At 33.3% G+C, this 25,654-nt stretch overlaps 5 protein-coding genes and 1 non-coding gene across 17 annotated transcripts in view; 4 read left to right on the forward strand and 2 right to left on the reverse strand.

Annotated features, from left to right (window-relative positions):
- The first annotated feature begins 1,631 nt into the window (after positions 1–1,631).
- Positions 1,632–14,120, forward strand: LOC101497080 (uncharacterized). 10 transcript variants are annotated; one of them, XM_073363727.1, is made up of 16 exons: positions 1,633–1,863; positions 2,777–2,841; positions 3,542–3,582; positions 8,475–8,675; positions 8,754–9,067; positions 9,379–10,045; positions 10,429–10,515; positions 11,012–11,157; positions 11,241–11,351; positions 11,725–12,399; positions 12,646–12,732; positions 12,994–13,050; positions 13,203–13,463; positions 13,541–13,659; positions 13,733–13,819; positions 13,907–14,120. In XM_073363727.1, the coding sequence occupies exons 1-6, from the start codon at positions 1,723–1,725 to the stop codon at positions 9,484–9,486; spliced, it is 870 nt and encodes a 289-aa protein (XP_073219828.1). In that variant the 5' UTR covers positions 1,633–1,722; the 3' UTR covers positions 9,487–10,045; positions 10,429–10,515; positions 11,012–11,157; positions 11,241–11,351; positions 11,725–12,399; positions 12,646–12,732; positions 12,994–13,050; positions 13,203–13,463; positions 13,541–13,659; positions 13,733–13,819; positions 13,907–14,120. The 10 variants fall into 10 exon arrangements, with proteins under 10 accessions (XP_073219833.1, XP_073219828.1, XP_073219827.1 ...); XM_073363732.1 differs by having other exon boundaries at positions 1,632–1,863; positions 8,481–8,675; positions 13,541–13,819; XM_073363726.1 differs by having other exon boundaries at positions 13,541–13,819.
- Positions 11,250–13,933, forward strand: LOC101505782 (protein DETOXIFICATION 16-like). Its single transcript, XM_027334328.2, has 10 exons — positions 11,250–11,351; positions 11,725–11,832; positions 12,190–12,281; positions 12,646–12,732; positions 12,994–13,050; positions 13,203–13,342; positions 13,440–13,463; positions 13,541–13,659; positions 13,733–13,819; positions 13,907–13,933. Exons 1-10 carry the CDS (start codon positions 11,250–11,252, stop codon positions 13,931–13,933), a joined length of 843 nt encoding a protein of 280 aa, XP_027190129.2.
- Positions 14,121–16,454: 2,334 nt separating the features above from the next.
- On the forward strand, positions 16,455–20,521 carry LOC101496765 (uncharacterized). 2 transcript variants are annotated; one of them, XM_004499310.4, is made up of 8 exons: positions 16,458–17,206; positions 17,306–17,427; positions 17,634–17,700; positions 17,998–18,048; positions 19,050–19,102; positions 19,208–19,418; positions 19,585–19,755; positions 20,247–20,521. In XM_004499310.4, exons 1-8 carry the CDS (start codon positions 16,553–16,555, stop codon positions 20,304–20,306), a joined length of 1,389 nt encoding a protein of 462 aa, XP_004499367.1. In that variant the 5' UTR covers positions 16,458–16,552; the 3' UTR covers positions 20,307–20,521. The 2 variants fall into 2 exon arrangements, with proteins under 2 accessions (XP_073219826.1, XP_004499367.1); XM_073363725.1 differs by lacking the exons at positions 19,050–19,102; positions 19,208–19,418 and having other exon boundaries at positions 16,455–17,206.
- Positions 20,522–20,857: 336 nt separating this feature from the next.
- LOC101496435 (NADPH-dependent pterin aldehyde reductase) lies at positions 20,858–21,940 on the reverse strand. The gene is made up of 3 exons (XM_004499309.4): positions 21,674–21,940; positions 21,135–21,595; positions 20,858–21,050 (listed from the first exon to the last, which is right to left on the reverse strand). Exons 1-3 carry the CDS (start codon positions 21,911–21,913, stop codon positions 20,981–20,983), a joined length of 771 nt encoding a protein of 256 aa, XP_004499366.1. The 5' UTR covers positions 21,914–21,940; the 3' UTR covers positions 20,858–20,980.
- A 2,773-nt stretch (positions 21,941–24,713) lies between these two features.
- On the reverse strand, positions 24,714–24,787 carry TRNAV-AAC (transfer RNA valine (anticodon AAC)). Its single transcript has one exon. It is a non-coding gene; the product is annotated as a tRNA-Val (tRNA).
- Positions 24,761–25,654, forward strand: part of LOC101495887 (mitotic spindle checkpoint protein MAD1) — a 10,131-nt gene continuing 9,237 nt past the window's right edge. The window contains exons 1-3 of one of the 2 annotated variants that reach the window (XM_004499307.4): positions 24,761–25,101; positions 25,270–25,369; positions 25,467–25,627. In XM_004499307.4, coding sequence (XP_004499364.1) covers positions 24,940–25,101; positions 25,270–25,369; positions 25,467–25,627 — 423 coding nt within the window. In that variant the 5' untranslated portion in view covers positions 24,761–24,939. Of the gene's footprint in view, positions 25,102–25,269; positions 25,374–25,466; positions 25,628–25,654 lie in introns of both variants that reach the window. The other variant, XM_004499308.4, reaches the window with a different exon arrangement.

The raw sequence follows: 25,654 nt of genomic DNA on the forward strand, positions 1-25,654 counted from the left end.
TATTTTAGACTAAATTACATATGTGCTACCTTAACTTAATTTCAGTTAATATTTTAGTTTTTTTATCTTTTTTTTTTCTTCTCGCTTTGGTCCTTTATTTTAATTTTAAGTAACAATTTGATATTTTATATTTTAAAATGTCAACAATGTTATCATTTATTTTACAAAAAAATCATCAAATAAAATCCATAAAATTAATAATCATATTTAATATAATGCAAATTTCATTAAATCTATAACTCATATATTCAAATAAACTCATATTTTCATCTCTAACAACATCAAATAAAGAATGAAAATATGAGTTTATTTAAAGATTTAAGTAATGAATTTGATTAAATTTGTATTTTATCGAAGATAATAATTAATTTTATGGACTTTGTTTGAAAATTTTAATTGTTTTTTTGTAAATAAAATGAAAACATTGTTGACATTTTAAAACATAAAATATCAAATTGTAACTTAAAATTAAAAGAAAGGACCAACTCAGGGAGAAAAAAAAAGATAAAAGACTAAAATATTAACTTAATTTTGTTATTGTTTATATTCGAGACAAGAAAAAGTAGTATAATTGATCTGTGTCGAACACAAGTTAATTTTCATATATATAGTTTTAGACTATAATATGAATTCTATTTAATTTATTATTGCTTTAATAATGATTATATTATTTTTCAAAAATAAAATAAAATCATTTATTAGTTTTTCAAATTATGTGTTAACATTAAGAATGTGGCAAATATAATCAAAATTTGTAAATAAATCAAATAATGTAGTGTGTTTTCCCCTAATATTAAACAATTATGTAATTCATAGCTTAATTAATAGTCCATTGCATTAATTAATCGCATTAAATTACAAATTATTTTTCTTAACACAAATAGAATTAGGTAATAATAAAAGTAATCAACCACATATTATTTTAACAAGAACTATGTGTTTTTTATTTTCTAATTGCACCAAACCACCAATACGTAGGACCAAGACTTTTTTCTAGTCAAATTAATTACTAATTGTAAACTTTTTTGTCTCTTATTTTATTCAAATAATTAATTCAAACAAGTTGTCTTACTTTATGTAAGTATTTCCAATTAAAAATATGACAGATTTTATCATATATGTAAAGTCAAGTTTATTTGCTATCTTATACATGTATCATGTATATATATGTGCAATTTTCAACTAAGTTCAACTCTTTTATGACGGTGGTTATAATAGTTTGTTTGACAAAATTGTAAATACTTAAATTTAAATTGGATATTTTTAATATATTTAAAAATTAAAATTATTACTATATTAATATTTTAAATATATATTTTTTTATAATTTAATATATTTTATTTCATATTATTAGTATATATTTTTTTAATATACTTTATTTAAAATTTATAATATAATTTACTATTTTATTATATAATTAAAAATAATTAATAAAATAATATAATAATTATTAAAACGACAAAAAAAATTAACTCCTAGTGCGAGGTCTCCCAGACCTACCTCCAACTAGGTCTGAAATTTTTTCAGTGAGGTACTTTTGTGTTAAAAAAAAAATCCTCAAATATTTCTATAGGGCCTACTAGCCTATATTAAAATGTCAAATATGTAATTAAAGATAGAATTCGGGGTAAATTTTGTAGAGAAGAAACCCTAAATAAACCCTAACCAGTTTCAACCCTCTTCTCTTTCGCTCCTCGTCAAGTTCTCTTAAACACTCCAACCATGAAGCACGGTGCCGACAACGGAACCATAATCTCGGAACAGAAAGTGAAGTTTCTTCTTCATCAATCTATTGCTCTTTACTTTGAACACTCCGGCTTCTCCAAAACCCTAAAAAAGTTTATATCTGAAGCGAAAATTGAGGTTGGTAACTACTTGACATAATTTTGTTTGAGATTAGCTGAGTTGTAACTTGATGATACTAGACCCCGTGTGCTTGATAAAATTCTCACTTTTTGTTGTGATTAGGATATTGGAAAATAGTAATTTCGCATTTGGAATATTTTATTTTTCTTCTGTGTTTCTGCTAGTGATGTTATAGAAGCATCTCATAATTAAATTAAGATTATTGTGTTCCACTTGCAAAAAAATGTCCTTATAAGCTTGTAGGTGATCATACAAAATTAATTTTTATGAGAGAACTTGTAAAAAAGTGAAATACATTAGCTAATATCAAAGTTATACAAGAAGTTATTGTGTAAAAAACTCTTAGGTGTCTGTTGGGAAGTGTATCTATACTAATTTTATGACAAAAGTTGTGTTATTGGGCCTTGTATATGTTTGGTTTAGATTGATTTGTAAATTGAGAACTTAGCAATTGAGTTTATAATTCTTCACTTGCAATGAGGTTCTGTAAGCTTATCGGTGTTTACACTGTTATAAAGAGTTTAAATTTAAATAAGATAGTTTCTTAAAAAAAATTAGAGGCAATAATGCAAAGGCTAGTTTATTTTATCTTATATGAGAAGTGTTTGTTAATAAAACTTCAAAAAAAATTTAATATTTATTTTCCATAAGCGCGCTTGTTGAGAATATCGTCTTGATTGAGTCCGTTTGTTTTTAAATTTTTGAACGAAACATAAGAAAAGATTCTTGCTTCAGATTTCTTTTTGTAATTATGTACTTACAAAGCAAAAGGAAGGCTGTATGCTGTGATGTCATGTGTAAACCAGTATTCCTCAGTATTCCATATTTGTGTTTTCCTTTTCACTGTTCAGTGAAAAAATTGGCTGGATTTTCCTTATGTTTTACATTGTCGCTCCTGCTTGTGATGCAGAAAGATAATACAGAGGGTTCGTCAGTTGATCTAGAAGAAATGTGCCGCAAATTTCTTGAAACATGGTAAGACCAACAATCTTAGCTTTAAATTAAACTTTCAAGATTATGGAGAGAAAGTTGATTATGAACTACAGAAGGCACTGCTGATTCCTGTAAACTGTACACTGACCAGTTATATTTTACTTGTGCAAAACTGTTCCTAGTTTTCTGTGTAAAGGACACTGTATAACTGGCCATTGTCTGATGAAACTGAGGAACCATGTACCAACAATAGTAATTACTGATTAGAAAGGCTGGGCCAATCACACTTGCTAATAGCACATTTTAGCAGTGAAGAGAAACATCTGGCCGCCATAACATTTTTGTATTGTTGCGGATTTCAATAGCGGTGGTTGCTTCACAAATTGCCTATTGAGGCTGGCACAAAATTCACTATGTTTTTACTTTTTCCACCATGGCTGCTATTTTATGACATTGTTTATTACAAATCATTTATCCTATATTTGTAATCTTCAGAAATGGAGTTATCCTGCCCACACACAATCACACTATGGCATTTGTGGGGTTGTCTGTTCTGCGCCAGAATCTGAGATTTAGTACTTTAGGATGAAAAATTAAGAATTGCAATCTCACTTTTTAATTGCTGCTGCTTGCTGCCCTAGTTAGTCTTTTGTTCGTACAATGTTTTGGGTCTTTAGGTGTTATTTTCGTCTCGCTTATATGTTAATTCAGGTTTTTCTTGTTTTTCATCTCTTTTCAACAGTAATGATGCTAAGTCAACTATCAATGGCCAAAAGGAGCAAGGTATACTTTTAAATCCTTACAAAACTACTAGCATATCTGTTGTTTATAACTGTTGAATATAAAGAGTATTGAGAGACATATTGTGAATAACCCGTGTGTTTCAACTACACAGCGGAATCTCTTTATATAGACACAAGATATTAAATAACCCTAATTTACAGTAATGTTAACGGGCCAAAATACTTATATACTTACAGCCCATATGTATTATTTACATTCTAATATAGTATTTAACACTCCCCCTCAAGCTGGAGCATATAAATCAAATACACATAGCTTGTTACATATATAACTAATTCTAGGACCTCGCAATGATTTTGTAAACACATCTGCTAACTCATCATTGGATTTGACAAAGCTGGTGATGATGTCACCTGATTCAATCTTTTCTCTAACAAAATGACAGTCAATCTCAATATGCTTGGTCCTCTCATGAAAAACCGGATTCGAGGCAATGTGCAATGCAGCTTGATTATCACATATTAATGTCATTGTGCTAGTCTCTTCAAATTGAAGTTCTTTCAGTAACTGTTTCAGCCAGATGAGTTCACATGTTACTAGTGCCATGGCCCTGTATTCTGCCTCAGCGCTGGATCTTGCTACAACATTTTGTTTCTTACTCTTCCAAGATATTAAATTTCCTCCTATGAGTACACAATACCCGGAAGTTGATCGTCTATCTATGGGTGAGCCTGCCCAATCAGCATCTGAGTAGCCAATTATTTGAGTATGTCCTCTGTCTTCATAAATGAGACCTTTTCCAGGTGCACTTTTGATGTATTTAAGAATCCGGATTACAGCATCCATATGTTCTTGGCAAGGAGAATTTAAGAACTGACTTACCACACTGACAGCAAAGGAAATGTTGATCACTTCCAGTTATAACAATGTCATCCACGTAAACAATAAGATAGATGCACCCTTGAGCTGAGTGATGATAAAATACAGAGTGATCGGCTTCACTGCGGATCATACCAAATTCTTGTACTACCGAGCTGAATCTGCCAAACCAAGCTCTAGGAGACTGTTTAATACCATACAGGGACCTGTGTAGCCGACAAACCATGTTGGAAGACTCCCCCTGAGCAACAAATCCTGGTGATTGCTCCATATACACTTCCTCTTCAAGATCACCGTGTCAAAAAGCATTTTTAATGTCAAGCTGATGGAGGGGCCAATGTCTAATTGCAGCAATGGAGAAAAATAGTCTGACAGATGCCATTTTGGCAACTGGTGAGAATGTGTCACTTTAATCCAACCCAAAAATCTGAGTATATCCCTTGGCTACCAAACGAGCCTTAAATCGATCAATCTTACTATCAGGACCAACCTTCACTGTATAAAGCCAACGACACCCGACTACCGACTTCCCATGAGGTAGAGGTACCAATTCCCAAGTACCACTGCTTTGTAGAGCACACATCTCATCAAGCATTGCTTGCCTCCACTCAGGGTGGGATAATGCTTCACGTGTAGTTTTAGGAATAGAAACAGAAGACAAGGAGGACAAGCAAGTGTAATGTAAAGGAGAAAGACGATGATAACACAAATCAATATAATGAGGAGATGGATTACGGGTGGTCCGAATATCCTTAAGAAGAGCAATGGGAAGGTCAGGCTCAGGTGGCAGGGCGGATCCGGATGTGGCGTCGGAGGAGAGTCTGTAATGGGAGCAGGAACAGGCACAACAGAGGATAAGCGACGACGCTGATATGTTTGTAGTGGTCGTGGAGGTTGGGGGGAAGACTCGGCAGGTTCGACAAGAATATGAGTGGGTGGGAGAGGGATAACTACTTGAGGAGGTTCGGGATTAATGTCCTGATAAGGCTCAGTAGCTATATGGGTAGGTTTAAAATATTGAACAGACTCGAAAAAGGTAACATCAGCTGATGTAACATAGCGGTGTAGTGTGGGAGAATAACAACGGTAGCCTTTTTGGGACCGATGATAACCGAGAAAGACACACTTGAGTGACTGAGCTGACAATTTGTCCAAACCGGGGGATAAATTGTGAACAAAACATGTGGACCCAAAGACACGAGGTGGTAGTGGGTGAAGAGGTGCATGGGGAAAGAGGACCGAATGGGGGATATTGCCATCAAGGACATAAGATGGCGTACGGTTAATAAGGTAGCAAGCCGTTAAGACTACATCCCCCCAAAAACGGAATGGAACATTGCCATGGAGAAGCAAGGTTCGTGTGGTTTCAATGAGATGCCGATTTTTGCGTTCGGCTACCCCGTTTTGTTGAGGTGTATGAGGACATGAGGTTTGGTGTAAAATATCGTTGGAAGCCATAAAATTTTGAAATTGATGAGACAAATATTCTCGAGCATTATCACTTCTTAAGGTACGAATGGAAACTCCAAATTGGGTTTTAATTTCTTTATAAAATTGCTCAAAGATGGAAAATAATTCAGTTCTATTTTTAATTAAAAATAACCACGTACAACGAGAATAATCATCAATAAAAGTAACAAAATACTTAGACTCTAAAGTAGACACAGTACGAGAGGGACCCCAAACATCAGAGTGAACTAAAGTAAAAGGAGATGATACTCTTTTATTGACTCGATCGGGAAAGTTACTATGGGTGTGTTTCCCTAACTGACACGACTCACAATGTAAAGTAGATAACTTAGACAAACTAGGCACCAGTTTTTGTAGTTTGGTAAGACTTGGGTGTCCTAGCTGAGCATGGATAGTATGTGGGGACTCTGTGGCAGAGCACGTCTTGGATGTTGTAGAAAGGGAATAGCGGCCTTGTGACTCACATCCGACGCCAATCGTCCGTCCCGAATTCCGGTCCTGCAAGGTAACATTATCATTAGTGAACGTAATAATACAGTTATGAGATCGAGTCAATCGACTAACTGAAAGTAAATTAAAGGGGCATCCAGGTACATAGAGAACAGATGCAACTGAGATAGAAGGGAGAATGTGAACAGTGCCAACTCCTTGAGACCGGGTTTGAGTACCATTGGCAGAAGTTATAGTAGGTAAAAAACCAGATGTAGAAAGTGATGAAAAGAGACCTTTATTACCAGTAACATGATCAGACGCACCAGAATCAAGAACCCAAGGGCCGAGAGAAGATGAATGAGAGAGGTAAACAGATAAGTTATCAGTGTGTGTAACCGAAGTAGGAGAACTAGAGTTTGGATGACTCTGAACCCATCAGAGAAAATCTTCATAGTTTGCCGGGGAGCCTTGTGGAGATGGTGTAGTCTGAATAGTGGCAGAAGGATCAAGTTGAGTTGCATTTATCGAAGGTGAAGGCTTGCCATGCAACTTCCAACTGCGATCAATAGTGTGTCCAAGCCGATGACAATTCTCACATTTTGGACGAGGCTTAGAGCTGGATGGTCCTCCACGAGAACGTTGTTGATTATGTCTTTGAGATGCAAGAGCAGCAGTGTCACCCTGCTCAACTGGATGTTTTGCTGGTACGCGAAGGAGGATCGCTGAAGTAGTAGACATATTCAGAACAGTAACAGACCCCAAAATTTGATCACGAGTTGCAGAGTACTCCTGGGGTAGGCCATAGAGTGCAAGAAGCATGAAGAAGGTGCTGCGTTGATCCAACTCCTTCTTCTGTTCAACTTGATTACTTGCAGCAGGAGGGAGTAGCTCATTAAAGTCATGAAGTGCACCATGAACGGTGCCAAGATATGCAGAAACAGAACCATCGATATGCAGAAATGAACGGAGTAATGATATTCAACAAGCGGTGACACACTCCATAGAGACGTTGTGTGTCGTTAGTATAGAGTGTCTTTGCTTGACTCCAAACTTATTCACACGTGAGATGCGGACGGAAAATCGGTTTAACATCTGGATGAAGTGTGGACTTAATGACACTACACAACTGAGCATCAATCTGACTCCATTTGGATGTTTCAGCCACACTCACCTTATCAGGGTTTTGGGTGAGATGATCCTCGTAACCTTGACCACGTAGCCATAGTTTGATGTCGGCAGCCCAACTATCATAATTTGATCCATTCAATTTTTCAACAGAGAGAGGAGAGGTGATGTAGTTGGTGAATATGCTCTTTGTTTCAGACTGGGATGCCATGGTCAGCACAGATTGTCAGAAAACGTGTCGGAATCGGGAAAACAGGGGCTGTTTGAATTGGAACTCGTATACCCGTAACTCGAAACTGAAAACTGAGGGTAGATATGGAAGCAGGGGTCCGAGGCGAGTGCAGTGGAAGAAACGGCACCGTGAACGGCTGCCAGACGCGCCGTCACGCGCGGCGGCAGTGGGCGGCGTGTGGATCTCACGCGCAGGAGGTCAGGCGACGCGTGAGGGAGGTTCTAATGATACGACTGAAGGGTTTTGGCCGATCTGGGGTGTACGATGCTGTTGGAGTGGTCGTTCGTCGAAAAAACTCGTCAAAAACAGTGATGGCAGCGATGATAGGGCGTGAACGGCTGAACAAAAGTTGAGGAATCAGCGTATCAACAGCAGAGGGGGAAAACCGGAGTTGAGAACACGATTTGCCGAAGAAAATATTCACCGGAGACAGTGGGTCAACAAGGTAGTTGACGATTAGGGTTGTCTCTCAGTTGGCTCTAGATACCATGTTGAATATAAAGAGTATTGAGAGACATATTGTGAATAACCCGTGTGTGTTTCAACTACACAGCGGAATCTCTTTATATAGACATAGAGTATTAAATAACCCTAATTTACAGTAATGCTAACGGACCAGAATACTTATATACTTACGGTCCATATATATTATTTACATTCTAATATGGTATTTAACAATAACAATGAATTCTTCTTTCTTTCTCAGAGTCAGAACTTGTTATCATATCTCACTTTGTCTCTTCTTGTGTCCTGACATTTAAATTTATGCTGTGGCTCTTCAATTACCTTAAAGTTGCAGGCGTGCACTCCAAAAATGAAGAGAAAAAGAAAAGCAAATTAGTTTCTGAAGCTGCTGATAACATGGAAGATAACCAATTGGAGTCACTGCCTATGGTTCCAGAAAATAAAGTTAAGGATGATTTATCTACTGATGCCAAAGTTGAAAATGGTGCTGAAACAGAGAAGCAGTCCAAACGTAAAACGAAAAAGAAAGGTAAGTCAAATATTGAAGGGGATTCAGTAGATCATATTACAGCTGTAGAAAATAATGTTAAGGATGAATTATCCATAGATGCCAAAGTCGAAAATGGAGCGGAGACAGAGAAGAGGTCCAAACACACAATGAAAAAGAAAGATAAGTCAAAAAGGGAAGGCGATGCAAAAGAGCAGATTGAAGATACCAATGCAATTGTTTCAGAAAAGGAGAATTTTGAGGCATCAAACGAAGAGGCAACACCTGAGGTGAAGAAAGATTCTAAGAAAAGAAAAAGGCCAATTTCTAAAGAAAATGGTGAACAAGATACCGAAATCAAGGCAGATGAAGAAACCAAGCGTAGGAAAATAGAAAATTTGAATGGAGAAACAAATGTGCACTTAATGTCCCAGGTTATTGACTTTCTTTAGAGAACTAGAACGCAACCTATGCAATTAACTCTTGATCAGTCTAAAACTAACTTAATTAATTAATACATTTTTCTAAGTAATTAAAAGTGGATTGGAGAAATTTTTGAAAAAACTATTAGTCTATACTACTTTGTTTCAAAAATATATTTTTGAAAAAACTAATAGTCAAAATATCATATAACTTATGTCTTATATTGTACATGAAAATGTTGTTTGCTTTGTCTCATAATATTATATTTATTTTGATAAAAATCATAGTATTCTTTATAAACTCAATGTTTATATTTATGTAGATGGGTATGTCAAGTACACTAGACACATTTTGTGGTCAAGCATATGGAGCAAAACAATATCATATGGTTGGAATATATACACAGAGAGCTATGTTGGTTATCTGTTAGTTTACCCTTATCAATTATTTGGGCAATTCTACATCAAGATAAAGATATTGCAGCAGAACTTATTGGAAGCACAAGATTGGTTAAAAACCTTAATTGAACTAGAATAAACCTAGGGAGGACGAAAATGACCTAAATGTTCATCGAATGACACAAATGAACTTATTGCATAAGCTCAACTATTTGCTCGTTATGCAATCACAAGCCTTTTTGCCAATGACATTTTTTGGTGCATGGTTAAATTCCTACAAACCCAAAACATAGTTTTTTCTATGGTGTTGGCTAATGGACTCATCAATATAATACATGTCCTTCTATCTTGGGCTTTTGTTTTACATTTTGGGCTTGGTATAAAAGGAGCTGCTATTGCAATTTGTGTCTCAAATTGGGTTAATGTGCTACTATTGCTACTTTACATCAAGTTCTCCTCTTCATGTAAAAAGACTTGGGTTAGTTTATATTAACATCTTCAGCTAACACCATAAACACAAACAATGCAACACAAACAAAGTGTACATTTGTGTTCCTCGTCATCAAACTTGCTTTCCCTTCAACAGTCATGGTTTGTTATGATCTTTTCTTCGCAACTAAAATTGAGTTCTTAAAATATAGATGAATATATTAATAATAGAACTTGAATCTTGATAGTAAAGTCATTTTATCTTAGCCATTTAAATATGTAGATTATTATTTTGACTTAGTTGCAACTTTGGTCCATATATTTATACCAAATTATGAAATTAGTTCTCATATTTTAAAAGTTTTTAGTTTTGGTCCCTCTTTCAGATGTTTGAAAGAAAAAAAAACGAATTAATATATTTAAAATGATGTGGTATACTATTTCATGATATAGAAATATCTAAATGTATTAATTATTTTATCTTATTAAGAGAGTTTTATTGTGATTTCTAATTGTTGTTCTATTGTATCTCTATCATGTTTCAGTTTAGAATCATGGACATTTGAAGTAATGGTGTTTCTGTCTGGTGCTCTTCCCAATCCAACACTGCAAACTTCGGCACTTTCTATATGGTTAGTTTCCCTTTTTTCATCGTCTCTAACATGATTTTAAATTGCGGTTGCGCTACAAATTTTTATATTGTACGAAAATGCGAGCAAATGCGACTGTGATTGCGACTACGATACTGTTGCAAATACTTCAAAATAAACAATATTTGACTTAGAGATACAATAGAACAACAATTAATCTCTACAAAAAATAGAACAACAATATTTTTTTACTCACTTTTAATCTCTATTTAAATTTTTTTAATAAAAAATTGATATTTTTAAGTAAAAACAAATTTAATAATTAAACTTAAAAGTTGAACACAAAAAATATTACATGAAAAGAGAAATATAGTTTTATTACATGAAAGAAAAAACAGAAACAGAAAGCAAAGCGCACACACAAATTACATTATACATAAAACAAAATGAACGAGAAATGTTTATTCTTAGTTATGATATTAATTTTTGAGTGGGATTAAGCCACGAAGGGAAGGCCAATAATCAACAATTTTGGCAGGATTACCCATAAGTTTGTCACGAGTGGAGCCTGGAACAACTGCCACGCGTACATAGTACGCTCCTTTGAAAAATTATGCTTCATTAGTCTTATGAGAAGCAAATGCTGCATGTATTCCATTTTCAAATATAGTGCCACGGAAACATGTAAAATCATCACTAATCTTTTTTATACTTTGAACTAACGACTATGGTTGGCTGGGCCAATGATACTTGTTTGTGTATTTCAGAACTTACAAATGACCACTCTCATATTTGTTGGACATTTGAATCAAGAGTTGCTTCTTGCTGGTGCTTCTTTGGCTCTTTCAATTATCAATGTCGCTGGTTTCAATGTATTGGTATGTTAATATGATTTTCTTCATTTTAATTTCCAAAATTAATATTGATGTCTATGCATGAATGTATGAAAGTCATATTTGCTCATGGTTTAAAGATTTTTTTTTAACTTTTATGATGTCTGATCATTTTTTTATTTAATTAATACATTTTTCTAAGTAATTAAAAATGGATTGGAGAAATTTTTGAAAAAACTATTAGTCTATACTACTTAGTTTCAAAAATATATTTTTGAAAAACCTAATAGTCAAAATATCATATAACTTATGTCTTATATTGTACATGAAAATGTTGTTTGCTTTGTATCATACTATTATATTTCTTTTGATAAAAATCATACTATTCTTTATAAACTCAATGTTTATATTTATGTAGATGGGTATGTCAAGTGCACTAGACACATTTTGTGGTCAAGCATATGAAGCAAAACAATATCATATGGTTGGAATATATACACAGAGAGCTATGTTGGTTATCACACTTGTTAGTTTACCCTTATCAATTATTTGGGCAATTCTACATCAAGACAAAGATATTGCAGCAGAACTTATTGGAAGCACAAGATTGGTTAAAAACCTTAATTGAACTAGAATAAACCTAGAGATGGAAAATGACCTAAATGTTCATCGAATGACACAAATGAACTTATTGCATAAGCTCAATTATTTGCTCGTTATGCAATCCCAAGCCTTTTTGCCAATGGCATTTTTAGGTGCATTGTTAAATTCCTACAAACCCAAAACATAGTTTTTTCTATGGTGTTGGCTAATGGACTCACCAATATAATACATGTCCTTCTATCTTGGGCTTTTGTTTTACATTTTGGGTTTGGTATAAAAGGAGCTGCTATTGCAATTTGTGTCTCAAATTGGGTTAATGTGCTACTATTGCTACTTTACATCAAGTTCTCCTCTTCATGTAAAAAGACTTGGGTTAGTTTATATTAACATCTTCAGCTAACACCATAAACACAAACAATGCAACACAAACAAAGTGTACACTTGTGTTCCTCGTCATCAAACTTGTTTTCCCTTCAACAGTCATGGTTTGGTATGATCTTTTCTTCGCAACTAAAATTGAGTTCTTAGAATATAGATGAATATATTAATAATAGAACTTGAATCTTGATAGTAAAGTCATTTTATCTTAGCCATTTAAATATGTAGATTATTATTTTGACTTAGTTGCAACTTTGGTCCATATATTTATCTAAATGTATTAATTATTTGTATCTTGTTAAGAGAGTTTTATTGTGATTTCTAATTGTTGTTCTATTGTATCTCTATCATGTTTCAGTTTAGAATCATGGACATTTGAAGTAATGGTGTTTCTGTCTGGTGCTCTTCCCAATCCTGCACTGCAAACTTCGGCACTTTCTATATGGTTAGTTTCTCTTTGTTCATTGTCTCCAACATGATTTTAAATTGCGGTTGCGTTGCGCTACAAATTTTTATATTGTACGAAAATGCGAGAAAATGTGGCTGTAATTGCTACTACGATACTGTTGCAAATACTTCAAAATCAACAATATTATGGTTGTAACTGTAGTTAGGGATCGCAAATTAAAATTATGGTATGTTGAATTATGTCAAGTTATTACTTTGTATATATATATATATGACCAAATATATTTTTGTTTCCCAGCATTAATGTACTTGGTTCCTTTTGGATGATACCATTTGGAGTTAGTGTTGCTGAAAGGTTAGTCTTTCATGTTAAACTTGATTAATACTATATTGTAATCCAAAATAGAATCAAGAAAATGTGCATACTATCACAACAAATAATTTATGATATTATTTATTACTGACTATATTAATGTGTGTGATTACATGCATGTTTGGACAAAATAGTACAAGAATCTCAAATGAATTAGGAGTTGGATATCCAAATGCTGCATATGTAGCTGTTTTAGTGACCTTAATGATGGCCTTGACATGTGGAGTTGTAGACCTTGACATGTGGAGTTGTAGAGTTTGCTTTGATTATTTCGGTATGGAAAGTGTGGGGCAAGGCTTTTAGCAATGTACATCAAGTAGTTTCATATGTGTCTTCCATGACACCTGTTCTTGCAATTGCTGTCTTTGTAGATGCATTTCAAACAACACTTCAAGGTATGAAGCTTAGTGCATTTTGCAGGCAATTAAAATGTTTTTTTTTATTATATAATTTATTATTTAATTGTGAATAGGTGTTGCGAGAGGATGTGGTTGGCAGAAGCTTGGTGCATATGTTAATCTAGGATCTTTTTATCTTGTGGGAATTCCTCTTTCCGCTTTATTAACTTTTGTTTTCCACATGAACAGTCAAGTAAGATTTCACTAAAACTAGTACTCGCTTCATAATCAAAATTTGAGATTAACTTTATTCTTCATAAAAACAGGGGCTCTTTTTAGGTCTTGTAACAACACTTGTTGTGCAAGTTGTGTGTTTTCTTTTTGTCACTTGGCGCACTGATTGGGAGAAAGAAGTAAGTATTTCTACTTTTGCTTAAACAAATATATACATTTTTAAATATGTGTGGCTCCTAACAACATTCATTATCTTGATTCTTTAGGTAAATAAAGCAGCAATAAGAGTATGAGGCACTGGAGTCCAAGATAATACGCTTCCACTTCTCGTATAGTTGAAGAATTTTTATTAGAATTTTATTTATAGAAACTTTGTGAGAAATGGGAATTGGATACAAAACTTAATTTTTAGTATTTTAGAGATAACATAGGTATTAAGAAACGATAAAGTTAGATTAATCTATATTATTTTATCCTTAATTTATTTATTAAAAGTAAAAGGCATTTAATACATGTTTTTTATCTTTATAAAAGTATGAAAGAAAAAACATCATTGATTATATTTTGATTTATTAAAAGAATCAAAATATTGAAAAAAAAAGTAAAATAAAAACATTTAGAAAAACATTTAATATCGAATTAAATAAGTTTGTAATTTTTATTAAATCATAAATTTTTTTTTAGTTTCTATATAAAAAATATAGACTTTTTTTATTATAATTTTTTTACTCACTTTTAATCTCTATTTAAATTTTTTTAATAAAAAATTGATATTTTTAAGTAAAAACAAATTTAATAATTAAACTTAAAAGTTGAACACAAGAAATATTACATGAAAAGAGAAATATAGTTTTATTACATGAAAGAAAAAACAGAAACAGAAAGCAAAGCGCACACACACATTACATTATACATAAAACAAAATGAACGACAAACGTTTATTCTTAGTTATGATATTAATTTTTGAGAGGGATTAAGCCACGAAGAGAAGGCCAATAATCAACAATTTTGGCAGGATTACCCATAAGTTTGTCACAAGTGGAGCCTGGAACAACTGTGCGTACATAGTACTCTCCTTTGAAAAATTATGCTTCATTAGTTTTATGAGAAGCAAATGCTGCATCTATTCCATTTTCAAATATAGTGCCACGGAAACATGTAAAACCATCACTAATCTTTTTTATACTTTGAACAAATGATTATGGTTGGCAGGGCCAATGATACTTGTTTGTGTATTTCATAACTTACAAATTACCACTCTCATATTTGTTGGACATTTGAATCAAGAGTTGCTTCTTGCTGGTCCTTCTTTGGCTCTTTCAATTATCAATGTCACTGGTTTTAATATATTGGTATGTTAATATGATTTTCTTCATACTTTGAACAAGACGGTTTGTTCCATAGTCTATACGAGCATACTTGTCTCATTTGAAAAAATAAACCGCATTTCCATAACTTGATCTATATGCTAAGTCTACTCCCTTTTCAAACACTGTTCCTTTGTGGGAGGGGATTGAGAGGATGAATGATTTGGCTATGTTGTGAGTAAAATCAATGGTAAAGGAACAAGGATATATATATAGACACAATCATAAAATTCAATCATTTTATTTTCATCACATTCACATGCCTTTCAATATATTATGAAAACAATATTTAAGTCCAATTTTTTTCCTTCAATTTCACTCCTAATAAAATGTACTTTTAAAATTATGCTATTATGTTAACTCTACAATGTGACCAGTGACGTTTATATATATATATATATATATTTTTTTTTTTTAATATTGCTTTCCACATATCTCAAAAAAATTTATAATACGAAATAACTAAAATATCTTTGATTATTTATAACATTTTTTAAACATATCTTTTTCACTGTTCATAATCTCATAACTATGCCACAACTCATCCATAACTCATTCATCATAGTTCATAATCATTCAAAATTCACATTAGTCACTCGTAACTTACACTTATAAGTCTCCTCTTCATATTGTGATTAAAGTCACCCGATAAAATATATTTATTGATCTGTGTTTGAGTTTATTTTTTTTCTTTAAAATTTGGAGATTTTACGTGAACTTAAAAATTTCAAAATCTGGGAATTATACGTTGTAAATATTTCAAAGCTTAAAGATTGTCCGTGAACTTAGTTCACGTACGTGTATCCAACGGGGTTTAAGAGTGCACAAGCAATATATGAATTCAATTCATGAACACCTATGTAAACGCAATTCATGTAAACGTACGTGAACTGAATTTGCGTACGCAAACTCATTCTACCAAAAAATGTACGTGAACTGAGTTCACGTAAACACAAATTCACTCTGCCTAGAAACGTATGTTTCTAAACAGAGTGAATTTGCATATACAACTCAATTCACGTAGGTTTTTAGAGTTGCGTAAAAAACCAATTTCATGAAAACAAAAACAACAATTATATATCGTAAAAAAACAAGAACAAGATTGATATAAACCTGATGTAAATTAGAGACAATAAAAATGATTGAAGATGTTGAAGTTGTTAAAAATGAAAGAAGAATAAGAAAAGGTGTGAGAGAAAATGATGAATACGAATGAGAGGTAGAAAATAAAGATAAAAAGAGTAGTTATGATTGATGATGAAAATAGAATGAGGGATTAGGGTTAAAGATGTTATACATAACAAGGACATTTTAGATACCATATTTTTATAAAGAATTCGAGGGTGTGGGTGGAAAAATGGGAGTGTGAATAGCCTATATATTTTATAAATGAAGGAAAAGACATCCTTCTATATTATAAAAGTTGTTAATTGGTGAGTAATTAATTAACTGGTATAATGTAACCGTAACAATCCAATCCAAGGAAGCAATATAAATTTGCGACGTGGCAGGCAGACAGTCACTCAGGCAAATGAGTGAGTGGCGATGGCAGTAGTAGCAGCAGCAGCAGCCGTTGGAGTGAGGTGCTCATCGCCGCCTCTTCTGCCTCGCAAATTCAAATCATCGGAGACTTCTCCGTTTCCTTATAGAAATAGAATCCATGCATCGTTGTTTTGGGGACCTGCCAAACGGAATAGCAATAACATCTCTTCTTCTTCTTCTCACCAACAAAAGTTCACTTTCACTCTCTCCTCCGAGAAAGTGATAACTGTTTCCTTTGTATCTTCAATCTCAGATATTCCATCCACCGAATGGGACGCCTGTGCACTCGACGCTACCGGCCACGACAAGTTCAATCCATTCCTCTCCCACGCTTTTCTATCCACCTTAGAGCTTTCTGCTTCTGCTGTCAAGGAAAAAGGATGGACTCCACATCACATCGTTGCTAAAGATGAAGAAACCAACCACATCCTCGCTGTTGTCCCTCTCTATCTCAAGACCCATTCATATGGTGAATTCGTTTTTGATCATTCATGGGCCAATGCTTACTATAATTATGGATCCGCTTATTACCCAAAGTTACAATCTTGTGTGCCCTTCACCCCAGTCACCGGTCCAAGGATCTTACTTCGTGACACTTCTATCAAAAATCACGTTTTTGATTTTATTCTCTCCGCAATGAAGGATCTCACTGCCAAAGTACTCAACTTACTTTTTTCCATATATTTATTTACACACACATCATGACAGACCTGTAACTAATTTCATTCCTCTATTATTATTACTACTTCACAACAGTCTCAGCTTTCATCTTTACACGTCACTTTCCCCTCTGAAAATGAATGGCACAAATTCACTCAAAAAGGTTTCCTCCCCAGAATTGGAATGCAGTATCACTGGAACAACCGCAACTACAAATCGTGAGTCACAAACAAGATAGCAACTTGCTCTCATATTTGTAAATGGATTGCTCATTTTACCTATGCTGTTATGCATGATTCCTATTGCTACGTTTTTTTATCCATTGATAGATGAAGTTGAATGAGAGAGATATGTCATGTCATATTCATGTTTAACATTAGTTATTGCAATTTTCCTTTTCTTGGGGTTCCCTCATTGCTTGCAGTTTTGATGACTTCTTGATGGACATGAAGCATAATAAGAGAAAAAAGATACGTCAAGAGCGAAAGAAGGTTGGTATAATTGTTAAAAATAGCATTTATTGTTGTGTATAGGTTTTTTCAGCTGGTCATAAGGAGTTATATATCAGTAGCAGTGTCCTGGTTTGTTGTTCTTTCTATTTGTCAATAGTGTTCAGTTTTCTTTCATTTAATAACTATTTGTGATAGCAATAGCATAGCCAGAATGTATTACAAAAATGCTTTCTTTTGTTTGTGTCACCATATGCAAACGATCCTGGATTCTCTGCTACAAATGTTGTTGATCTGGTACATTTAGCCACATAAATCATATGATATCTTTAATTGCAGGTTGCAGCTCAGAACTTGATTATGAAACGCCTCCGGGGTTATGAAATAAAGGTATTTCATATGATATGTATATTCAATAAAGATTAAGTGTGTACTATCTACCGTGTGTTTTGTTGCAAATTGATATTTGATTATATAAATTGTGATGTTTTGTCTGTGTTACATACTAGTAAGCTTCCGTTGAATCGGCTGAGGTCAACTTATCATGTCTTCTAGCAGTCTTTAAATTTGTGTGAAAGGTTGACAGTTCTGTTTGTCTGTGCTGCCTAGGGTAGGATATATCAGAATCATAGTGCACTTGCTCCTATGATATAGAATTTTCTAGCATATTTGTTATCATCATAAGTTAGTTAAAACCAAACTAAGGGTGAATTGCAACTTATAGTTTCCAATTTTGACCCATGTGCAGAGTAGACACAGGGGTTTGAAAAGGTGGAAAAGGAGATTAAATGTCTAAACTCTAAATCAGTGTTATCGATGGCAGACCAAGGTGGAAAGCCAAAATTCTGCCATTTTTAGCTGCCATTTCCACCATAAAACACCATGGCGCGCCACTGTTCTTGACAGATTGGCTATGACAGTTGAAAAAAATCTGCCACCGCAATCCACCATAGCCAATATTTGACAACACTGGTCTAAACCTCAAACTACATGGTAACAAATAATCATTTCTTAATCAAACCATTAAACATGTGAACGATATTGTCATGTTGTACCAAACAATTAGAAGGGAAATTTCCGATATTTCTCTAGGAGTCTACGCTGTCCAATTATTGACTTGAAATTGTTTAATCAAATAGCTATCAATGTCTTCGTATCACGTGGTTATAATTGTTTGGAAGATATATTCATCGGAGCATTCTCTCTGTATAATAGTGCACTTTTGTATCCATTTCTTGTTTATAACTTTAGTTATAAACATACCCCACATCTTTTTTCACTTTGTTTCCTATTTTTAGAGATTTGCATTGGAAACAGTGAAGCATAACCAAACAGGCCCTTAGGTTTCGATGCTTTCTAATTACTTACATATTACGTTTTTGTATTGGAAGGCAAGGCACTGGGATTCTTTCTATACCTTTTACAGGAACACAACTGATAACAAGTATGTTATGCTAATTGAACCATCATATTGTGATAAGAAATTTATTTGATGAAATGGGAGTGGTGGTAGTGTCAATATTTAGTATGGTTACTGGTATATTGACAGATGGGGTACTCCTCACCTGACAAGGGAATTTTTTCATGAGATGGGATCAAAAATGGGAGATCAGGTACTACTTATTGTTGCTGAAGATGGGGATGAACTAGTTGCTGGTGCCCTAAATCTTATCGGAGGAGATACTTTGTTTGGGCGTCTATGGGGGTGTCAGCCACAAACTTACTATCCATTTTTGCATTTTGAAGCATGTTATTACCAGGTTCATGTTTCTCATTATCTTTCCCCTCAAGTATTGTCAGATGATTATTTACATTTTTGCTAGATTTTGGTTTTATGGTTGGATTATAATGCTATAGTTTTTCATCAGATATTTATTCCATCTAAATCATCATTTAATATATTTACGTTTTGTTTTGACATCACAGGCAATTGAAGCAGCGATTGAACTCAATCTTAAAACAGTAGAAGCAGGAGCTCAGGGTGAACATAAGATTGAGCGTGGATATCTTCCTGTGACAACATATAGCTGCCATTACCTTATTGATGAAGAATTTAGGAAAGCTATAGAAGATTTTTTAGTTCGTGAATCTTCTCAGGTATGGTGCACCAAAGATTTATATTTTGTTCCTCATTTAGATAAAATACTTGTAAAATACATTTAGTTGGTGTTTTCTCCTAGTTTGAATACTCCTTAATCATTAAAACCAATCTGGGAAGCATTGTAGGTGAGTGCTAGGATGTGTCGTTTTAACTTCTCATTTGAGAAGTTCTCTTTTTAATTGCATTCACCAAAACAAACTCTGCTTTGCAGCAAAAGAGAGAACTTTATAAGCGCTATTTTTATCTTCACATACAATGTAGAGCCTACAAAGTAGAATTGGAGGCAAGGATGTAACCATTTTTGGGCTTCAGAATATAAATGCTTTTGATATTTGAAGCAATCATAGTAGTGCATTTTGGCACTCAATAAAATATGTTTGCATTATTCTTTGAATGATTTTTATAATTATTAGGCATTTTGTTGTATTGTGTTATTACCATCCATGCTAATGTAATTCTAAGATAATGGACATTTTTGCCTCTACAGGTGAAGCTTGTTATAAAACTCTTGCGTGATTCTGGTCCTTTCAAGGAAGGTGTCCTGTAGAAAGTATACACATGGGCAATGTTGATTCAAATTTGTAAATATATATGGTTTTTAATGCTAGGAATGTATGTATAGTGGATTCAGTGGCCATTAATTAATACAGTATTTGATACCTTAGGCCATCTGTTTGAATATTTTTGGATTGTTTCATCCTTTAAGTCCAAATTTAAGATGGAAGAAAGAGTGAAATATGGATCCTGCTCTATTTGATTCCATTGTGAAGGTAACTAATACAACTCTATTGCGTGTATGTGCGTGTGTGTGTGTGTGTATTTTTCATTGAACCAGTGACCAACCAACCAGTGGTAGTGCAAAGGCAAAGGCAACTGTTTGGCACAAATAGTTAGATAATTAAGTTGAGAGAGGAGAACCCGAATGGTTATGCTAGTAGTTTGAAGACGGAGCTTTACAATCATCTTATGTGGTATAGTTGTAGTAATAAATAGTAATAGTATGATTCTTGACTTATAATTAGCCTTAGTCTCACACTAAGGTTGTATTTCCAAATCCATGAGACTAAAGGTTACTACTAGTTTAGAGAAGAGAAGAAGTAGAAAACGTATTTGTTCTGTCTGAATAGTTGTAATAATAATAATAATAGAACAAATGAAAGTTGATAATAATAAATTAATAATAATCATGTAATGTAAGTGAGTGAGTGAGTGGGTTAAAGTTCATACGGTGAGAGAAGCACCGTTGTCTGCGGGGGTAAGATTGAGTATCATGGTGGCTGCCTTCAAAGCCCTGATTGATTGATTGATGAATGAATGAATTAGGTTATAGAAAAGAAAGGAATGGGATGAATAGTAGTACTAGTAGTAAACTAACCATGATTCGGGGGATTGGTAGAGAGATGCGGAAGCACCAAAGCAAGAGGCGAGCATATCAGTATTGATAACTCCAGGATTGAGTGCCACCACAGCCATTCCTTCGGGCAACTCTTTGGAAACTGATCTGGTGAGTCCTTCTATTGCCCATTTGGATGCACAGTAAGGTGCTACAAGGGCCGCACCAGATCTTCCCCATCCAGAAGACATATTCACAATAATACCCCCTTCTTCCCCATTCTTTTTCTTCTTATTATTAATCATTAGAGGGATGAAGTGTCTCAACACATTGGCTGTCCCTTTCAAATTGGTCTCCATAACCAAATCAAACTCTTCTTCTGGAACCTCCCACATCTTGTTGTTCTTGTTTATGGTTCCTGCCCCGTTCACTATAACATCTGGAGGACCTCCCTTTTTCTCCATTACAATTCGTGCCATTTCTTCAACGCTCTTATTGCACCTCTGAAATTACTTGAGATAATTAATTAACTATTAATAATTGAATTTAATTGAATAAAGAAAGAGAGAGAGAGAACATACGACGTCGACGTTGAGGAAGAGATGAGAAGGAGAAAGAGAGAGTTGAGAATGAAGAGAATCGAGCTTATCCTGAGCACGGGAACACCCGATAATGGTGTGACCACGATTCGCCAATTCAATGGCAAGAGCCCTTCCGATACCTTTGCTAACACCGGTTATCATCACACTTCGACTGCCACTTCTCGCCATTCCAATTCCGATACTTTTTCCCGCGCCTCTACCACTTCCACTCCCACCCATTTCCAATCCAATTCCGAAACCGCTTTCTCCAATATATACATAAAATAATAATAATTGGGGACTTCTCTCGTTAATTTATAATTTTTTTTAAACTAGTATTTTAGGGTTTCTTTGATTGTATTTTGTTTTTATATTTTGGAAAATATTTTATAAATTAGATTTAAGAAATTTATTTTAGAAAAATTAAATAAAAAAAACTGTTTGGCATTCTATTTTTTAAAACTGTTTTAAAAATGAGAAAGTGAAAAAGCTTGTTTGATAAGTTATTTTTTAAAATAGTAATAGAAAATAAAAATTCTTTACAAAAGTTATGTTGATTGTATAAAGACATCCAATATATAATGTGTTTTTAAGATAAATCAATATAGTATATTATTATAATATAACCATTAATAAAAAGAAGTGTTTTTTCGTATTTTTTCAATTCTACTTTATAGGTGTTTGAAAAGGAAAAACTAAAAAGTAGAACATTTATAATTTCTTTTGATTTTTTGCTTTTAAAAATAGTAAAACATAGATGATTTTTTAAAATGATATTGTAAAACAGTGTATTCAAACAAGTTTTAAATATTTTAATTTAAAACAGTTTTTAAAAATTAAATCAAACAAGCCCTTAGTATTTACAATTTTATTTTTTATTTTCTCTTGTTTTTATTGTTATTGTCCTCATTAATTTTTAATATTAATTAAACATAATTGTGTATGTAATTTTATATTTATTAGTTAAATAAACTAATAATTTTATGAAAATTTTTTGAATATTTTATCCAAAAATAATTAGTTTATACACTATCAATTCAAAATTTACCCGTCCACTAATGTATCAAAACTAAATCTTCCAAGGAAACAAAATTCAATAAGTCAACAATATCGATGGCCATCCCTAACAAATATAAAATTTTGGCCAAAATAATTTTCGTTCAAGGCTTCAAACATGAAGGGTCATTCCATCCTCAATAACTTCTCTATATCAACTTGTTGAAAATTCATTTGTTTTTACTTAGTTTTTTCAACTTTTTGGAGTTGAACATTGAAATATTTTATATATTAAAATTATCTACAATAAAGTTTGTAGAAGTTGGAACTCATATAATAAGAAAGTATTACACAATGTTTAAATTGTTAAAGTATTTCAAAAGATTTTACGTGTACATACACATATGTGGTTATTGTGTTATTTTCACACAAATAAAGTCATTATCTTCAAAAATAACACTAAACAATATCGAAAAAAATATGTGAATGAGAAGAAAAAGTAAAAAAAATAGGGGACAACTATAAGTGAAAATAAGATAAAGGGTGAGGAAAAAAAGATAATACGAGGTAAAAATTATATTGTTTCTCTAACATTTATTTTTCATTGTCGAGTGTTGATGTAGGGCATAGTTGTCATTTCATTGAATGTTCGCATCTCGCAACTATCAACAACCATCGAGGGCAGTAATTCTCAAATTGAGAAAGAAAATTAGGAAAAGAATAATAGTGGGATGTCTCAAAAGTCACATCTTTATGTATGACATTGATACATGCAAAAAATAAAGTCACATCTCTTTTCAAAATGCATGCCAACCGCACGCATTCCTTTATCGAAAAGAACGCTAATATTTGTTTACACATAACCATAGCATTCCTTGAGTTACACACATATATATGATTCCCAAATGAACATGACATTCTTGCATATCATTGTGGATGCATATCTAGAGGAACTAATTACATGTTAATACTCAATTACAATGACGTCCTAAGCTGCATGCATATAGAGTTGCCGATAGTATTAATCTTTGCCTAAAAAGAATAGTACTATTTTTTGTTGCTTGTTGCATTGGTACTGCCTATGTAGTTATTGCTTGTTTTGGTTGTCCACGAGCTCTATGTGCAAGGATTTTAGGGTTTTGTGGTTTAGGGAATTTGGGTTAAAATTTTAGCCAACACAACTTAATAGAATTTCGATATAATTAGGTGTTTTACCGTACGATGCACGAATCAATTGTGTGGAACTGTTGTTAATAATTATTATAGTTTAAAGAAATGCAATTTAAAAAATATTAATATAAATGTTATGATTGAAAAACAACAAAATTTGATTTTTCAAGCATTAATTTCAAATATTCTATTAATTGTGCATTATAAAATACATAGACTCATGTATTTAATCATCAAAGATCTCTTAAAGAATAACATTTAAGGTAAATTTTATGAACAAAATAGATATCACATCTCATTTATATAGATGTTTCAAATTTGATATTTGGATGTGAATTTTTTCACTATAGTGACAAAGTTAGCTGAGGATTAGGATATGTATTAGTAAACTCTCAATTTGTTGTGATACTATTTTAAATATTCCGTACTTTATGTTTTGAAATTTATATTAACAACCATTGACAATAGAAAACTAAAAATAGTATTGAGAATAGAATTAAACAAACTATACTTCACTTGATGATTTTATCTTCTAACTTTTGATTCACTTTCTCCTCACATCGACCACCATAAAAACACAAATTAATAAAATATACACAATATTCTCCTACAATGCACAAAATATATCTTAAATGGTTTTTTTAATTTGTTAGCAACAATCGATAATTCACTTTCTAAACGTTATATTATCTATAGTATGAAAATTCGTTGAATTACTTACATGTAAAGAATAAAATTAATTGTAGAAAAAATAATAATAGAATATAAAGATGAAATGAATAACATAAAATTTAAAACGAGAAAAGACTAAATAATATAAGAAACTTTATCCACACTGGCCATAATAACAATGGCTTCTCTAAAATAATAACAATGGCTTCGCCCGGACTCGAACCGGAGACCTTCAGTGTGTTAGACTGACGTGATAACCAACTACACCACGAAACCAATGGATGCTAATTAATGGCTATGAAATGCATATATTACATTATTCGTTGAAGTAGCACCGGGATATAGTTGCGCCTTGTAGGTGGGGTTTCAATTTTTCAATTTCAATTTCAATTCAAATACAGTATCGTGGGAAACGCAACTCAGGGAAAATGATACTCCGAACACCTCCGCCACCGAAGAGGCCACGTGCCGATGGAGATGCCGACACTGAGGTTAATCGGCAGCTCGTCGTCTACGAGGATCCGCCGGAGTCATCCCAGGATCCCTCCGTTTCCGAGCACATGCTATGCACCTATCAGTGTCGCCAAATGGTTTGTTTTTTTCCTTTTCAATTTCATTCTCTTTCTGCGTCAAATCAAATTATTACCGTTTTACAATGCATTAACAACCGTAAATACTCGATTAATATATGTTCATATGCTATGCAGCTGTGTTTGATTATTAAAGATTCTTAAATCCTTGTCTAAATTATTGCACAGGTCAAATCCGATTTTCTAGATGCCTTAAGTAGAGCTGAAAATCAAGTTCGTGATTATCAATCTCAATTGGAGACACTGAATGATAATTTCCATAAAGTTGGTTGGTATATGCTTGTCCAAGTGACTTTTCAGGAATTGTATTCTCACATATTATCATCTTCTTATGTACTCCCTTTTTTGACTGTCAAATTTCACAGAGACTGAGAGGAAGACATTTTTGGACCAATTCTTATACACCGAACAGGAACTCGCTGCTGCAAAAGGGCGTGAACAGGCACTCCAGGATCAACTTTTGAAGGAGGTCACTGAATCTCAAGATCGATTGAGAAAACAAATTCAGTTAAACAGTGAACTCGAGGTCTGTTTATTTCCGTGCCCGTCATTC

Source organism: Cicer arietinum, chromosome 7 (genome assembly GCF_000331145.2).
Source record: "Cicer arietinum cultivar CDC Frontier isolate Library 1 chromosome 7, Cicar.CDCFrontier_v2.0, whole genome shotgun sequence".
NCBI lineage: Eukaryota > Viridiplantae > Streptophyta > Magnoliopsida > Fabales > Fabaceae > Cicer > Cicer arietinum.

Bases quoted from the DNA above. Each gene is read 5' to 3' on its own strand.
- LOC101496435 (XM_004499309.4), bottom strand. From the start codon at position 21,913: ATGGGTGGGAGTGGAAGTGGTAGAGGCGCGGGAAAAAGTATCGGAATT. The intron at 21,596-21,673 runs GTATGTTCTCTC...AAGTAATTTCAG, and splicing joins TCTTCCTCAACGTCGACGTC to AGGTGCAATAAGAGCGTTGA. The intron at 21,051-21,134 runs GTTAGTTTACTA...TCAATCAATCAG, and splicing joins TACCAATCCCCCGAATCATG to GGCTTTGAAGGCAGCCACCA.
- LOC101496765 (XM_004499310.4), top strand. From the start codon at position 16,553: ATGGCAGTAGTAGCAGCAGCAGCAGCCGTTGGAGTGAGGTGCTCATCG. The intron at 17,428-17,633 runs GTGAGTCACAAA...CATTGCTTGCAG, and splicing joins AACAACCGCAACTACAAATC to TTTTGATGACTTCTTGATGG. The intron at 18,049-19,049 runs GTATTTCATATG...TTGTATTGGAAG, and splicing joins TCCGGGGTTATGAAATAAAG to GCAAGGCACTGGGATTCTTT.
- LOC101497080 (XM_073363726.1), top strand. From the start codon at position 1,723: ATGAAGCACGGTGCCGACAACGGAACCATAATCTCGGAACAGAAAGTG. The intron at 8,676-8,753 runs GTAAGTCAAATA...AATTATCCATAG, and splicing joins ACGTAAAACGAAAAAGAAAG to ATGCCAAAGTCGAAAATGGA. The intron at 9,068-9,378 runs GTTATTGACTTT...ATATTTATGTAG, and splicing joins ATGTGCACTTAATGTCCCAG to ATGGGTATGTCAAGTACACT.
- LOC101505782 (XM_027334328.2), top strand. From the start codon at position 11,250: ATGACCACTCTCATATTTGTTGGACATTTGAATCAAGAGTTGCTTCTT. The intron at 11,352-11,724 runs GTATGTTAATAT...ATATTTATGTAG, and splicing joins TCGCTGGTTTCAATGTATTG to ATGGGTATGTCAAGTGCACT. The intron at 12,733-12,993 runs GTTAGTTTCTCT...TTTGTTTCCCAG, and splicing joins ACTTCGGCACTTTCTATATG to CATTAATGTACTTGGTTCCT.